The following is an 18,289-nucleotide window of genomic DNA, read 5'->3' as shown; positions in this document are numbered from 1 at the left end:
AGATCATCGTGTGTAAGCTCCCATCTCAAATGTGTTCATGATCCTGAACACACTTTTAGCACAACTGAACTGATAAGATTCAGTAGTGCTATAGGCATAGTGCGATGTCTGTCCTTGTGTGTGTGTGTGTGTGTGTGTGTGTGTGTGTGTGTGCGTGTGCATGTGTGTGTGGATGACTAAAACTGCCAGACCGATTGCCTTGGTATTTGGTGGGGGCATTACTTTTGGTGTCTAGTTGGGAAATTGTTCAAAAAATGTCACTTTTGGTCAAAAAACTTAAACTCAAAAACTACAGGGCAGATTTGACTGAAATTTGGTGAGAAAGTTCTTAGGTGTGTGTAAATTAAGATTTGTTCAGGACATGATGATGCCATCAGTAATATGCAAATTAGGGCTAAAAATGTGGCTGAAGTTTAATGAGGATGCATCTGGGGGTGTATAGATGAAGATTGAAATATTGAGCATATAATGCTCTCATCTGTGATATGCAAATTAGGTGTAAAAATGTGAATTTTGGTCAAAAACATGTGTCTCAAAAAGTATTTGGTCAATAAGACTGAAACTTCATGAGATGTTTCTAGAAGTGTTATTCTGCAGATTTTCAAAACATGTTGTCATGATTGGCCCTAGCAACCATGACCACGCCCTTAGCAACCAAATGTGTGTATGTATGCAAATGTGCCCAGCAACAAGACCACACCCATAGTAACAGCTAAATGATCCATTTTTTGCAAAGATATCAACAAGGATTAATAGACAACTGAATAAACATTCCAAAAATGTATATGTGCCTAGCAAGAAGACCACGCCCATAGCAACAGCCAAATGATTACATATATTGCAAAGATAACAGGGATTAATAGACAAATGAATAAACATTGTCTGCAAATATACCTAGCAACAAGACCACGCCCATAAAATTAAACTCAATAACTACTCAGTGGGTAGATAGGTCTGAAATTTGGTTGGAATGTTCTTAAGGGGCCGGGTGTGTAGAGTAAGAATTGTTCATGACATGATGATCCCATTAGTGATATGCAAATTAGGGCTGAAAAAGTGTCCATTTGGTCAAAAATGTATAATTCCAAAACTACTGAGCAGATATGGCGTAAATTTGGTGGGAGCGTTCTTAGGTGTGTTTAGGACTCAGAAATGTTCATGACATGTTGATTCCTTCAGTGGTATGCAAATTAGTGTAAAATGTGTAGTTTTGGTTAAAAATCTATAATTTCAAAAGTACTGAGCCAATTTGGCTGAAATTTACTGGTGATGCATCTAGAGATGTATAGATGAAGGTTTATTCACAAAATGATGATCCCATCAGTGATGTGCAAATTAAGTCTAAAAATCTCATTTCTGGTCAAAAACTAAATATCTTGAAAACTACATGGTGAATGGGGCTAAAACTTGGGGGTGGGATGTTTCTGGAGATGTTATTCTACAGTTATTGTTGAAAACATTTTGACACAATTGGCCCTAGCAACCATGACCATGCCCTTAGCAACAATGAAATAACGATGCATATTACAAAGATAACAACACTAAAATTTGGTCAATGTGTACTTGTAGGCCCATGCCCAGTGCATATAAATATTGACTTCTAAGTGCGACTTGGCCACTTGTCTGTGCCCGGGTAGTTCTTGTATCTCCTGGCCAGCCACCCCGAGCAGTAATTAGTAGGACAGCATAAAGAAGCCATGAAATTGTTCTTATCAAAAGCATGAAATGTAATACAAGGCTCTGTACTTCCAACATGCTGTGCCAAGTGTTAGTAATCCATTTATTTCCTTGTTTGTAACAGGCTCCGTTTGTCAATACCTCAATGTTGGCAGTCTTACATCCTAATCTAGTCATTTTGTAATTGAACACATTCACAACATATTAATGTTTTCTTTTGTTTTATTCTCTTCAAATCATCTCGTACAACATCAAAAGTACTTCATGGTACAAGACAATTCTGTACATCAAAACTACTTTATTTAAAGCTGGATAGACTGTGGACAGTCGTTTGTGCCTTTTTTGCTATGTTTTATCTAAAACTAAAGTCGTTGCCTCACTCCGATCTGGAGCAATACTATAATCGCATAATGATAAGCAAGTGCTGGAGGCACGAGTGACTGTCATCGCTTGCTGTATCTCCCTTTCTATTACTGGTTCATGATGTGACGTCATGGAATTGGGCTTTACTCTATCGGTATCGTATGATTTGCATACAGTTCACTCAACATTCAACGCATGTATACACATACACTGCACATACACAATTTGACCCCATAAATGTATTTTATTGACATAATCAAGTAATTTACCTTTCCTAAGCTTGAAACCAAGCGTTTTTTGACATTTGTAAATGACGTAGTTGGACGACCTCGATGCCCAACACGGCAATTTCATTGACAATGTCATGCCCATATGCTCACTAGTCTATGGTGTCATGTACGTGTACAGTCTACTAGCTAGCTGCGAGTCGAAGGAGCTCAATTGGCTCCATCTGCAACTCATGGACTGTTATCATGCATATAATTTTTCTTCCCTGAAAGTCTTTCACATGTGAATATCCAAGTTTCTCCAATGCGTCTTGATATATGTTAACTCGCTTGGTGACTCTGGTGACGCCATGTTGATTTTGATTGACAAGCTTTGAGAACAATGACCCCAATGTCAAACATTCTACAGTAAAAAATGTTTTTACTGTTAATGTGTAAGGGAGTGGCAAGGAAGAACAGTCATTCATGCTTTCGGCACTCACAGTTCATGCCTTCAGCAATCGCAGTTCCTGTCAGTTCGCATTAGTATATAGTGCTACAGAGAGAGGAGACGACTCTGTTTTAGATGAAACGTAACAAAAAAGGCTCGAACGACTGTCGACTCTTCGTGCCTTTGGCACTCACAGTTCGTGCCTTTGGCAATTGCAGTTCCTATCAGTTCGCATTAGTATTTAGTGCTATGGAGCGAGGCGACGACTTTGTTTTAGATGAAACGTTGCAAAAAAAAGGCTTGAACGACTGTCAAGTCTAACTGTTGGATTGTGTGTCAGATACTGTAGTTACATTCAGTGGTGTCATGACATGGCTGGGTCTTCAATTCTTTGAAATATAGCTGTATATTTGTCTCCTTTGTTCCTTGTAACTTTCTTGCCTTCCTCAGTACTTCCATACAACTTACTCACAACAATATCATCTTTCTAAGACAAAAACATAATTAAAATAAAAGTTAAAATCAAGCATTAAAACGTGTGATGGCAAGTTCATTACTAATCAAGTACCACTTTTTTTTACCACTTTCGTATTTTCACAGGCTATTTTCACATTCAAAACAAGAACTTTTTGCTCTGGATAAACTTTTAATAAGTTGTTATTGTGTATGTTTAATATAGTTGCACAGCTTGAAATAGGAATGTCAGAAAGGTCTACAATTACAAGTTCACAAGAGAAAAGTTTCAACTTCTTGTGTTTCCCTTTAGCTGTGTATCTGAGGAAGAAAATTCAAACCCGTGTTCTCAAATGATATTTTCTAATATAACCCGTTTTCTGATATGATATGTTATAAACCCCCAACCCCCACCATTCTAAAATGATACATTCTATTAACTGGTGTTCCAAAAATGATACATTATAACCTATGTTCTAAAATGATAATTCCAACCCCTGTCACACAAAACACATTGCTATATCCATGTGTCCGATTGAAGTTATCGGATTCTACTATTTTCTATTACATAACTTACCAGTTGATCTTCAGGTATGTATTCAAAGAGTGGATGTTGTGAGAAGTGACTTTTCATCCATTCATGCACCTCTTTGACATCAGTAATGGTATATACCAGTCCCTACAACAGACAAAATTATAATGCAATCAGTGATGGTACATACATATGTATAAGGAAGGCTGGATGAGATTCAGTTCACACATGCTTTAATACATGCCAAAGACATCCATGGAAATTCCATGTACATGCATGGTAATTACAAAGATTCAATTCAATAGAAACTCCACAGACTTCTATGAAATCTCAACAGAATTCTGTCAAAACTTCACTGATTTCCATGTAAAGTTGACTTCTATGAAAACTCCACAGGCGTCTGTGAAAACTCAACAGACTTCTGTGAAAACTCAACAGACTGTCATGCAAAATGACTTGAAAGTAGAACCTGAAGATTGCATTTTAAACTTTACATGTGTCATGTATTGAATGGTACTGGTACAGTACAAATCAAATATATTGTAAACAGGCCTTCAATCAAAAACATAATCCCAACTTGTGTGTTTAATGGCAAAGTTATTGTGCAAATTTGAAAGGTGTCTCTAGATACAAAACATTATAATTTATTGACCAATTTGAATGGTGTCTCTAGATACAAAACATTATAATTTATTGACCAATTTGAATGGTGTCTCTAGATACAAAACATTATAATTTATTGACCAATTTGAAAGGTGTCTCTAGATACAAAACATCATAATTTATTGACCAATTTGAATGGTGTCTCTAGATACAAAACATTATAATTTATTGACCAATTTGAATGGTGTCTCTAGATACAAAACATTATAATTTATTGACCAATTTGAATGGTGTCTCTAGATACAAAACATTATAATTTATTGACCAATTTGAATGGTGTCTCTAGATACAAAACATTATAATTAATTGACCAATTTGAATGGTGTCTCTAGATACAAAACATTATAATTTATTAACCAATTTGAATGGTGTCTCTAGATACGAAACATCATAATTTATTAACCAATTTGAATGGTGTCTCTAGATACAAAACATTATAATTTATTAACCAATTTGAATGGTGTCTCTAGATACAAAACATTATAATTTATTAACCAATTTGAATGGTGTCTCTAGATACAAAACATTATAATTTATTAACCAATTTGAATGGTGTCTCTAGATACAAAATATTATAATTTATTAACCAATTTGAATGGTGTCTCTAGATACAAAACATTATAATTTATTAACCAATTTGAATGGTGTCTCTAGATACAAAATATTATAATTTATTGACCAATTTGAATGGTGTCTCTAGATACAAAACATTATAATTTATTGACCAATTTGAATGGTGTCTCTAGATACAAAACATTATAATTTATTGACCAATTTGAATGGTGTCTCTAGATACAAAACATTATAATTTATTGACCAATTTGAATGGTGTCTCTAGATACAAAACATTATAATTTATTGACTAATTTGAATGGTGTCTCTAGATACAAAACATTATAATTTATCAATTTGAATGGTGTCTCTAGATACAAAACATTATAATTTATCAATTTGAATGGTGTCTCTAGATACAAAACATTATAATTTATTAACCAATTTGAATGGTGTCTCTAGATACAAAACATTATAATTTATTGACCAATTTGAATGGTGTCTCTAGATACAAAACATTATAATTTATTGACCAATTTGAATGGTGTCTCTAGATACAAAACATTATAATTTATTGACCAATTTGAATGGTGTCTCTAGATACAAAACATTATAATTTATTGACCAATTTGAATGGTGTCTCTAGATACAAAACATTATAATTTATTGACCAATTTGAATGGTGTCTCTAGATACAAAACATTATAATTTATTGACCAATTTGAATGGTGTCTCTAGATACAAAATATTATAATTTATTGACCAATTTGAATGGTGTCTCTAGATACAAAACATTATAATTTATTGACCAATTTGAATGGTGTCTCTAGATACAAAACATTATAATTTATTAACCAATTTGAATGGTGTCTCTAGATACAAAACATAATTTATTAACCAATTTGAATGGTGTCTCTAGATACAAAACATTATAATTTATCAATTTGAATGGTGTCTCTAGATACAAAACATTATAATTTATTAACCAATTTGAATGGTGTCTCTAGATACAAAACATTATAATTTATTGACCAATTTGAATGGTGTCTCTAGATACAAAACATTATAATTTATTGACCAATTTGAATGGTGTCTCTAGATACAAAACATTATAATTTATTGACCAATTTGAATGGTGTCTCTAGATACAAAACATTATAATTTATTAACCAATTTGAATGGTGTCTCTAGATACAAAACATTATAATTTATTGACCAATTTGAATGGTGTCTCTAGATACAAAATATTATAATTTATTGACCAATTTGAATGGTGTCTCTAGATACAAAACATTATAATTTATTGACCAATTTGAATGGTGTCTCTAGATACAAAACATTATAATTTATTAACCAATTTGAATGGTGTCTCTAGATACAAAACATTATAATTTATTAACCAATTTGAATGGTGTCTCTAGATACAAAACATTATAATTTATTAACCAATTTGAATGGTGTCTCTAGATACAAAACATTATAATTTATTGACCAATTTGAATGGTGTCTCTAGATACAAAACATTATAATTTATTGACCAATTTGAATGGTGTCTCTAGATACAAAACATTATAATTTATTAACCAATTTGAATGGTGTCTCTAGATACAAAACATCATAATTTATTAACCAATTTGAATGGTGTCTCTAGATACAAAACATTATAATTTATTGACCAATTTGAATGGTGTCTCTAGATACAAAACATTATAATTTATTGACCAATTTGAATGGTGTCTCTAGATACAAAACATTATAATTTATTAACCAATTTGAATGGTGTCTCTAGATACAAAACATTATAATTTATTAACCAATTTGAATGGTGTCTCTAGATACAAAACATTATAATTTATTAACCAATTTGAATGGTGTCTCTAGATACAAAACATTATAATTTATTGACCAATTTGAATGGTGTCTCTAGATACAAAACATTATAATTTATTGACCAATTTGAATGGTGTCTCTAGATACAAAACATCATAATTTATTGACCAATTTGAAAGGTGTCTCTAGATACAAAACATTATAATTTATTGACCAATTTGAATGGTGTCTCTAGATACAAAACATCATAATTTATTAACCAATTTGAATGGTGTCTCTAGATACAAAACATTATAATTTATTGACCAATTTGAATGGTGTCTCTAGATACAAAACATTATAATTTATTGACCAATTTGAATGGTGTCTCTAGATACAAAACATTATAATTTATTGACCAATTTGAATGGTGTCTCTAGATACAAAACATTATAATTTATTGACCAATTTGAATGGTGTCTCTAGATACAAAACATTATAATTTATTGACCAATTTGAATGGTGTCTCTAGATACAAAACATTATAATTTATTGACAAATTTGAATGGTGTCTCTAGATACAAAATATTATAATTTATTAACCAATTTGAATGGTGTCTCTAGATACAAAACATTATAATTTATTAACCAATTTGAATGGTGTCTCTAGATACAAAACATTATAATTTATTGACCAATTTGAATGGTGTCTCTAGATACAAAACATTATAATTTATTGACCAATTTGAATGGTGTCTCTAGATACAAAACATTATAATTTATTGACCAATTTGAATGGTGTCTCTAGATACAAAACATTATAATTTATTGACCAATTTGAATGGTGTCTCTAGATACAAAACATTATAATTTATTGACCAATTTGAATGGTGTCTCTAGATACAAAACATTATAATTTATTGACCAATTTGAATGGTGTCTCTAGATACAAAACATTATAATTTATTGACCAATTTGAATGGTGTCTCTAGATACAAAACATTATAATTTATTGACCAATTTGAATGGTGTCTCTAGATACAAAACATTATAATTAATTGACCAATTTGAATGGTGTCTCTAGATACAAAACATTATAATTTATTGACCAATTTGAATGGTGTCTCTAGATACAAAACATTATAATTTATTGACCAATTTGAATGGTGTCTCTAGATACAAAATATTATAATTTATTAACCAATTTGAATGGTGTCTCTAGATACAAAACATTATAATTTATTAACCAATTTGAATGGTGTCTCTAGATACAAAACATTATAATTTATTGACCAATTTGAATGGTGTCTCTAGATACAAAACATTATAATTTATTGACCAATTTGAATGGTGTCTCTAGATACAAAACATTATAATTTATCAATTTGAATGGTGTCTCTAGATACAAAACATTATAATTTATTGACCAATTTGAATGGTGTCTCTAGATACAAAACATCATAATTTATCAATTTGAATGGTGTCTCTAGATACAAAATATTATAATTTATTGACCAATTTGAATGGTGTCTCTAGATACAAAACATTATAATTTATTGACCAATTTGAATGGTGTCTCTAGATACAAAACATTATAATTTATCAATTTGAATGGTGTCTCTAGATACAAAACATTATAATTTATTGACCAATTTGAATGGTGTCTCTAGATACAAAACATTATAATTTATTAACCAATTTGAATGGTGTCTCTAGATACAAAACATTATAATTTATTAACCAATTTGAATGGTGTCTCTAGATACAAAACATTATAATTTATTAACCAATTTGAATGGTGTCTCTAGATACAAAACATTATAATTTATTAACCAATTTGAATGGTGTCTCTAGATACAAAACATTATAATTTATTGACCAATTTGAATGGTGTCTCTAGATACAAAACATTATAATTTATTGACCAATTTGAATGGTGTCTCTAGATACAAAACATTATAATTTACTGACCAATTTGAATGGTGTCTCTAGATACAAAACATTATAAGTTATTAACCAATTTGAATGGTGTCTCTAGATACAAAACATCATAATTTATTAACCAATTTGAATGGTGTCTCTAGATACAAAACATTATAAGTTATTAACCAATTTGAATGGTGTCTCTAGATACAAAATATTATAATTTATTAACCAATTTGAATGGTGTCTCTAGATACAAAACATTATAAGTTATTAACCAATTTGAATGGTGTCTCTAGATACAAAACATTATAATTTATTGACCAATTTGCTTTGTGACCTTCAATATGGAAATCAAAGACAATGGTCAAGATATCAGAGACAATGGTCAAGATATCAAAAGAATGCTAACACTTGGGGTATAGACATTTAAATGGAGTCTTTTTTATTTAACTTCTAATAACATAGAAAGAAAAAATCTGGTCCTTTCACCTTGAAAATGTTAGTCAAGGTCAAAGTCTCATTAGAAAGCTCATCATTAATGATATGAGGGTAGACACTTGGATGGTGTTTAAGTCCGTACATCACTTCCGCCTAAGTGCAGAGATGTTTTGAACAACATCTTCTCCCATACCGATGAGTGAAAGTGAATGAAACTAACACATTTCGTCATGTTTAACGTTCATGTTTTTCTTAAAAATTGTTAAATTCCAGGGTATCCTTTCCCTTTAAACCTGGCAATATGAGGTAGACACTTGAATTTATTTTGTATGTATTGACGTTTTTGATTGATCAATCATAATTATTCACTACAAATTTGGCTGCCATTGAGTAAAAAGTGATATGAGCACCAAAAGTAATGCATGTGTACGTTTATCTGGTTCTGCATTATCTATAGACATGATCTAAAAGACATTAGCCACACATAATTGTTACAAGTGTCTGTAATCTGTAAGTAATGGCTTAATTTTGATGGTCTACCCTGTAGGTCAAGGTAAAGGTCAATGGACACTCCTACAGGAAAGCTTGCATGTGATTACATGGGGTTAGACACTTGAATAGAATCTGTGTATTGTTTGCGAGTTGTGCTATTTTCAATAGCCATGATATAAAATGACATGTACCGGTACCTACCCCTACAGCCATGACATACGCATATTCAGCTAGCAGTGTTGTACTAATAATTCTCCATTTATGTTTAGTTTTCTTGAAATGGGGATCAGGAAATAAGAAAAACATTTTTGTCAACTGGAAAAACAAAATAATACATACATATTGTATATATATTATAAAATATTTTCATCATGTAATTAGTATTGTGAAATTTCAATATCTAGATGGTTGGCTAAATAACTATACACACACACACACACACACACACACACACACACACACACACACACACACACACAAATGAAAACTGGACGATCTCAGCAAAATTTCTGACTTTGGGGCATGGGCAACTAATTGGTTTTATGACCTTTGAAAAGATCATGTAATCTATAAATAACTTCCCTGTTATATGTTACACATACTTCTTCATACCAATTCTGGGGCACAATATATGGCATTTTTAAAGTTTTAGCTTCCTTAAATAATGTCATTGTTACCATAGAAACTGTCTACTGTGAGTTTGTGCACGAATATCAACAATATCAGTTTCCTGATAGCCCAGACGTTACTCTCATCAAACATGTCAAAAAATAGCACCAATGGCATTGTAGCAAAACTGTATTTGACTGTTGCTATGGACATGGTCTTGTTGCTAGGGATATTTGCATACAGTTTTGGAATCTTTATTAACTTGCCTACCCTTCCCACTTTTCATCTTTGCAATATAAACCATCATTTAGCTGTTGCTATGGGCATGGCCCTGTTGGTAGGCATACTTGCATACATTCTTTGAATCTTTAGTCACTTATCTACCCATCCCTGTTGTTATCTTTGTACATACATACATATCACTGATCATCATGTTATGAACAATTCTTAATCTAAACACCACTAAGAATGCTCCCACCAAATTTCAGCCTAATCTGCTAAGTAGTTTTGGATTTTGACCAAAAAGACACATTTTTGCCCTTATTTGCATATCACTGATGAGATCATCATATTATGAACAATTCTTATCTAAACTCCACTAAGAATGTTCCCATCATAATTCAAACTAGTCTGCTCAATAATTTTGGATTGATAGATTTTTGACCAAAAAGACACATTTTTAGCCCTAATTTCCATATCACTGATGGGATCATCATGTCATGAACAATTCTTAATCTAAACACCCCTAAGAACATTTCCAACCAAATTCAGATTGATCTGCTAAGTTTTAAGTTAAAGTTTTTTGACCAAAAATCACATTTTTTTTACCCAAATCACACACCAGCGGTAAGATCATTTTGATTTGAACAATTTCCTAACTAGACACCCAAGGCAATATACCCACCAAATACCATGGAAATCGGTCCAGTGTTTTTTGACTTTAAGTTGTTTACATACACATACATCCACACTATAGCACTAATGAACCTTATCAGTTCAGTTGTGCTAAAAATTGTATTTCAAGCAGCACATTTGTTTTCAGTCATGGCATCCTGACTACTTATACATGGCGAGTTAATATTGCCATCCTGTACAAGAATATGTAACAAACTTGCTGTAACACCTACTTGTCCCTTTTTGAAAAAGTTTGGTAAATATTTCATGGCATTGGTACGAATACAGGCAATATTTTGATACTCTCCCGGATGCTTTACTCTCAATGCAGTAATTCTGTCTTTCACATAATCCGATACTTTGACTCTGATTTCCATACCAAGCATCCATGTGTCTGGGAACAGTGGCGACAGTTCAACTTGTTGAAGGAAAAAAGAAACAACACATGTGTTTGTCGTAGATATATAATTTGGCACATACATCAACCATGACAAAGCACACATATCATATAAAGCCTGATGGTATAGTTTTTTAAAATCAATGATTTTTGGTAAATTAGGCTATTTCAGAATGTAAACTTCAAATTTCATTTAACTTGGTACATACATGTACATCAATCCTACAAATCACGTGTTTATTTTTTGTGTAGTTTTTCATTGTGATGTTTAATTTGCATGAATAATCAGAATAACACTTCCAGAAACATCTCACCAAGTTTCAGTCTCACTGACTGAGTACTTTTTTGAGATACAATTTTTTGACCAAAATTCACATTTTTACACATTATATGCTTTCAGGCAACTTTGTCTGCAAGTTCAGAATACCTACTAATGTCTGTGCATAAATGACCGTAATATGTTTTGCAACACACCTCATCCATTTACTGTGTCATGATTTTAGACTATTTGCCAATATTTGGTCACATGGTATTAACAAATTTGATGCCATACAAATAGATGTCATCAAACAACTGTTGTTTTTATAATGCATGTACAGACAGAACTATCTCGACCTGATCAATGTAAGTGAATAATAAAATCCAATCTGAATATGAATATGAATATGAATACAAATATAAAAAATAGCACCAATGCCGTTGCAGTACAGCTGTTTTGTCTGTTGCTATGGGTGTGATCTTGTTGGTATGGATATTTGCATACAATTGTGGAATCCAAACTTGCCTACCCTTCCCACTTTTCATCTTTGCAATATAAACCATCACTTAGCTGTTGCTATGGGCATGGTCCTACTTCTAGGCATATTTGCATACATTTTTGAATCTTTATTCACTTACCTACCCATCCCTGTAAAGGTTGTTATCTTTGTAATATGCATAATCATTTCACTGTTGCTAAGGGTGTGGCCATGGTTGCAATGGCCAATTGTGTCAAAATGTTTTCAACAATAACTGCAGAATAATACCTCCAGAAACATACCCACCAAGTTTCAACCCCATTCACCACGCAGTTTCAAGATACAAGTTCTTTACCTACATTGAGATTGTTTTACCTAATTTGTATATTGCTGATCTAACTAAAGTCATATCCGCATTCCAGAAATACAAATAACAGCCAATCAGAGAAATTTTTTCATGCATATTCAGCTTAAGGAGGGGCTTGTAAAAATAACCACCAATGCCTTAATTGAAATGTGTGAATGACAATGTCAACACACTCATCAAACACAATTACCATAAACTGATAAGATGTAGTAGTGATGTAAATGTGTTTGTCAATACTTGCATGCAGGGAATATTATAGAGGCCATGGGTTATTGAATATATTTTAATATATATATGCATGAATTGCCCAACCCACAGCCATGCACTGTACAATATCTTACCCACAACTCTCTGATTGGTATGCTTGGAGGTTCCTTATTTTATAACTTTTTCAATAATCCATACTTTTCAACATTTTAAGCATAGTAATTAAGTTTAATTAATATGTAGCAAAAGTACGTTTAGGAATCAAAAATAAAGTTCTAAATTTTGTACAAAAATGAACTAACAACTAAATTAAAAATGTGCTGTGAATAAAACACTTTTCACTGTCAAAGTGTCAATAACTTGGGTAGTCAGTGTGTATGATGAGTTTTAGTATGTAAATTTCTTTTGTCATACCTATTCAAATAAATCTGTATCTTTGGCAAAGTCATAACAGGTGCATATATTTTCCTTAGTTTCGTCGCAAATATTCTTCATGTCTTTCAAGAAAATCTTCTGACAAATTCCTAAAATTGCTACTCCTTCTACAATAAATCACTGATACCAGAACGGATGAAAATGGGTATTCAGAAATTCATCAGTGGCAATTCTACGCTTGCCAAATGGAAAAAATGTTTTTACAAAACCCTATACACTGGTGAGATTTGTCTGACTTCAAGGAGATGATGTCCAACACTACAAATCAGAGAGAGTTGTGGGTAAAATGTTGTACAGTGAGCCATACATCATCTCGATGGAATGCCAAGTCTAAAAATGACTTTCGCTAGACGTTCGGTTGTTCCGCTCTCAAAAAGCGACGTATCAGAAAAGAGCCAGAAGGTCTAGCAGCAAGACTATAACATACCCAAACCAGATTTAAACTGAATGCCTCCTGTAAGGGCAAAACCATAGATTTTGGGGCCTACACGCGTTATTGGAATGTAAAATTCCGAACTATATAGCTATTATACATGATGTACGACTTAATTGGAAAATTAATTATATGAAACTATGTGATTATGCAAGTTAACCATACAGCTATTATTAAAGTTACAACTCCAAGCTTTAAGACACATACACTTCTTTACCATCAATACATGTACTACATTATCTGAAATTTGAAGCCTGTGTTCGAAAGATGAATATTGATACATTAATTACATATCACATTACCATATAAACAACTACATCAAGTGTGCGTATCATTTGTTATGGTTGATGGATGTACAAAGTTGCATTCCAAAGATATAGCTTAACTACTTAAGATCATCAATTATTGAAATAACTCATTAAAAGTAAAGGCTATGTCAACAAACTTGCGCATTGTTGTGGTTTAGTATATGCACAAAATTACATGAAATTTGAAGCTTGCATTCTTAAGATAAAACCTAATTACCATAAATAATGAATTATTCATATTACTAGTAATCATTAAAACTAAAAACCTATGTCAACAGGCTTTAAAGTATATGTGTGTATTGTTATAGTTGATGTATGTGCCAAATTATATGGAATTTAAAGTGTGCAAGATATAGCTTCATTGCTGAAAATAATTCAAACTACTCAATCCACTAAAAGTAAAAGCTATATCAACAAACTTCATAGGACAGGTGTGCATTATTTGAAGCCTGCATTCTTAGGGTTGATATACATGTATGTACTAAATTATATGACATTTGAAGCCTGCATTCTTAGGGTTGATATACATGTATATACTAAATTATATGACATTTGAAGCCTGCATTCTTAGGGTTGATATACATGTATATACTAAATTATATGACATTTGAAGCCTGCATTCTTAGGGTTGATATACATGTATGTACTAAATTCTATGACATTTGAAGCCTGCATTCTTAGGGTTGATATACATGTATATACTAAATTATATGACATTTGAAGCCTGCATTCTTAGGGTTGATATACATGTATGTACTAAATTCTATGACATTTGAAGCCTGCATTCTTAGGGTTGATATACATGTATGTACTAAATTCTATGACATTTAAAGCCTGCATTATTAGGGTTGATATACATGTATGTACTAAATTATATGACATTTGAAGCCTGCATTATTAGGGTTGATATACATGTATGTACTAAATTCTATGACATTTGAAGCCTGCATTATTAGGGTTGATATACATATATGTACTAAATGATATGACATTTAAAGCCTGCATTATTAGGGTTGATATACATGTATGTACTAAATTATATGACATTTGAAGCCTGCATTATTAGGGTTGATATACATGTATATACTAAATTATATGACATTTGAAGCCTGCATTCTTAGGGTTGATATACATATATGTACTAAATTCTATGACATTTGAAGACTGCATTATTAGGGTTGATATACATGTATGTACTAAATTCTATGACATTTGAAGCCTGCATTCTTAGGGTTGATATACATGTATATACTAAATTATATGACATTTGAAGCCTGCATTCTTAGGGTTGATATACATATATGTACTAAATTCTATGACATTTGAAGACTGCATTATTAGGGTTGATATACATATATGTACTAAATTCTATGACATTTAAAGCCTGCATTATTAGGGTTGATATACATGTATGTACTAAATTCTATGACATTTGAAGCCTGCATTCTTAGGGTTGATATACATGTATGTACTAAATTATATGACATTTGAAGCCTGCATTCTTAGGGTTGATATACATGTATGTACTAAATGATATGACATTTAAAGCCTGCATTCTTAGGGTTGATATACATGTATGTACTAAATTCTATGACATTTGAAGCCTGCATTATTAGGGTTGATATACATATATGTACTAAATTCTATGACATTTGAAGCCTGCATTCTTAGGGTTGATATACATGTATGTACTAAATGATATGACATTTAAAGCCTGCATTCTTAGGGTTGATATACATGTATGTACTAAATTCTATGACATTTGAAGCCTGCATTATTAGGGTTGATATACATGTATGTACTAAATTCTATGACATTTGAAGCCTGCATTCTTAAGATAAAGCGTAATTACTGAAAGTCATTAAATATGCAAATTATTCATAAAAGCTTTTAGCTAAATCTAGACTTTATAAGACATATGCACTTTTGATGGTTAACGTATGTATTAAACTATATTGCATTTATATGCATTTCAAAGATATAGCCTAATTTACTGAACGCCATTAGTTATGCAAATGACTCATTAATATTCATTGGATGTAGCAAGTGTCATCAGAATCGATGCTGTAGTTTTTGAGATTCTGTGTCCAGAGAGAGAGAGAGAGAGAAAGACACAGACAGACAGACACACACACACACACACACAAAGCATGACAGCACTCCCATATGGGAGGTAAAAACCTTCATACCCACTGCCATGACTTACCTAACAAACCTCCATACCCACAACCATAAAATACACAACAACCAACCTCCCTTCCCTGCAATCATAACTTACCTAACAAACCTCCATACCCACAGCCAACATCTGCAAACTTGACTTCACCCCATCTGATCTTTTCATCCTCTACCGTGGATGAAGTTTGAGTTTTGTCATCATTGTCATCTTTTCTCATCTTAGAACAGCTTGGATAATATTGAGACCAATCCATGGCTTCTGGTTTGACTGGACTACAAGTATAAATAGATACAAACTCAAGTTCACCCATATTTAAAAAGTAACTATTGAACTCTAGTCTAGGAATCTAAACTTACAGTTACCATTACTACATATGAACAGTACATGTATATGTAGTCCTGCTTGCATATGGAGTAAGTCGTCCCTTGGTGTTGAGGGAAGCGTGTGCACCATGTGCAAGCAGGACTAATGTATTTAGATAGTAAACTACTGCATATACTGGTGACACCGTGGCTCATAATCACAAATATTTCAAAGTGAATAACAGTAACTGACATCACAGCTAGGGCACTCAGGCTTTATGTTTACAAAAACAAACAAACAAACAATAAATAAATAAATAAATAAATAAATACTGACATGCATCAACAAGAGTATAATTACAAATCATTATCAACTACAAGAATTGTTATATGTTTTCCTATATGTGAAATGGTCATAATTGTACAGTATAGGAATACATACATAGTAATTCTTGTAGTTGATAATGATTTGTAATTTAAAACTCTCTTGTTGATGCTTGTCAGTGTTTATTTATTTATCATTTGTTTGTTTATTTTGTTTGTTTTCGTAAAAATAACTAAGCCTGTGCTGACATGGGCATTCATTGTATGAAACTACACATGGGTGAAAATATTGCAACATCTGCTCAGTGTATAGCCAATGTACAATGTAATCTGTTAGTGTCAGTAACTGCATGGGCGGCACTTCCTAGCGATCATTTGAGACCCACTTCGTCCTAATGATTAACGGTCTTTAAAATGACCCATTCAACAGGCCACTGTTTTGTTACGTTGAAATCCAGAGCTACACTTACTAATCAAAACTATGATCAGCCATAGGGTTTGAATGAGCACGTTGTCTGTAGTATCGCTTCTGAGGCATGGAAGCAGCCATTTTGTCTTGTGTTATGTTATGGTGGTGGTGGTGGTGGTGGTGGTGGACAATAGAGGGCGGTAACACCATGGCGCCTTAAGCGATCGGGAAAAGCGCCTTACCCCATGTACCATGGAGTACCTCGCCCAATAACTGAAATTTTAAAACAATTGTCCTGCTTGAATACATCGAACGGTCTATGGTTAAAACCCACTAATTAGTTTATCCCATTGAGATCGATCTTAAAATCTATCAGGATCCCAATCATACATTTCAAGAAGTGACATATAACACTCGGAAAGACAATTTTAGGCAATATACAGGTAGAGTATACTCAGCATCTTTGTGAACATGTATTTTCGTTTGGGAATTGAACTTAAAACACTATATGCATGTGAAGTGGCCTACGATTGTACAAATGTAGTAATGTAGTATCAATCGTGCGGACCACCTTTGTCTGATTTCCATGGACTGTGCAACAGCTTTCTGACCTGACGTCGTAAAATTAGTGAAGTAGCAAGACTTTTAGAAAAATAGATAATTCCATATAATATGTGTTTGTTGTTACCATGGTTACATATTTGTGTCATTCTTCCCCACCATTGTCAATTTGGTGCTACATGTTGTGATTATGATATATTTGAATGTTCCGGCTTAGATTTAAAACTTAGGTATAGGTAACTAGGTATGAATATACAGCGACTTTGTTGGCAACCGGAATTATAGAACAATCTGGTGCAGAACAAATATCATGATACTATGGAATTCGTATTACTCCAATGATAGCATACAACTGTGGATTAACCATGACCTTTATTGACATAGACAGAGTACTTTGTCAAATTCAGATCATATTATAAATATTGTAATATTGTTGGCATCTTCTACACGTTTCTTGTTAAGTTATCGGTTAACAGAAGACAGGTGATCGTGAGTGTAAGTCATATCTATCTTACTAATAGAAAATAATGAGTCGTTCTAATGACACTTTCAGTATGTGTACGTG

The 18,289-nt window shown here is 32.4% G+C and overlaps 1 protein-coding gene across 1 annotated transcript; it reads right to left on the bottom strand.

Annotated features, from left to right (window-relative positions):
• Nucleotides 1–1,969: 1,969 nt before the first annotated feature.
• Nucleotides 1,970–17,319, bottom strand: LOC144433876 (tRNA (guanine-N(7)-)-methyltransferase-like). The gene is made up of 6 exons (XM_078122267.1): nucleotides 17,225–17,319; nucleotides 16,228–16,400; nucleotides 11,299–11,483; nucleotides 9,764–9,877; nucleotides 3,728–3,829; nucleotides 1,970–3,184 (listed from the first exon to the last, which is right to left on the bottom strand). Exons 1-6 carry the CDS (start codon nucleotides 17,302–17,304, stop codon nucleotides 3,062–3,064), a joined length of 777 nt encoding a protein of 258 aa, XP_077978393.1. The 5' UTR covers nucleotides 17,305–17,319; the 3' UTR covers nucleotides 1,970–3,061.
• Between the last annotated feature and the right edge of the window lie 970 nt (nucleotides 17,320–18,289).

Source organism: Glandiceps talaboti, chromosome 4 (assembly GCF_964340395.1).
Source record: "Glandiceps talaboti chromosome 4, keGlaTala1.1, whole genome shotgun sequence".
Taxonomy (NCBI): Eukaryota; Metazoa; Hemichordata; class Enteropneusta; family Spengelidae; genus Glandiceps; species Glandiceps talaboti.
Note: the sequence above shows the minus strand (reverse complement) of the source record. Positions and strands in the feature narration are given on the sequence as shown.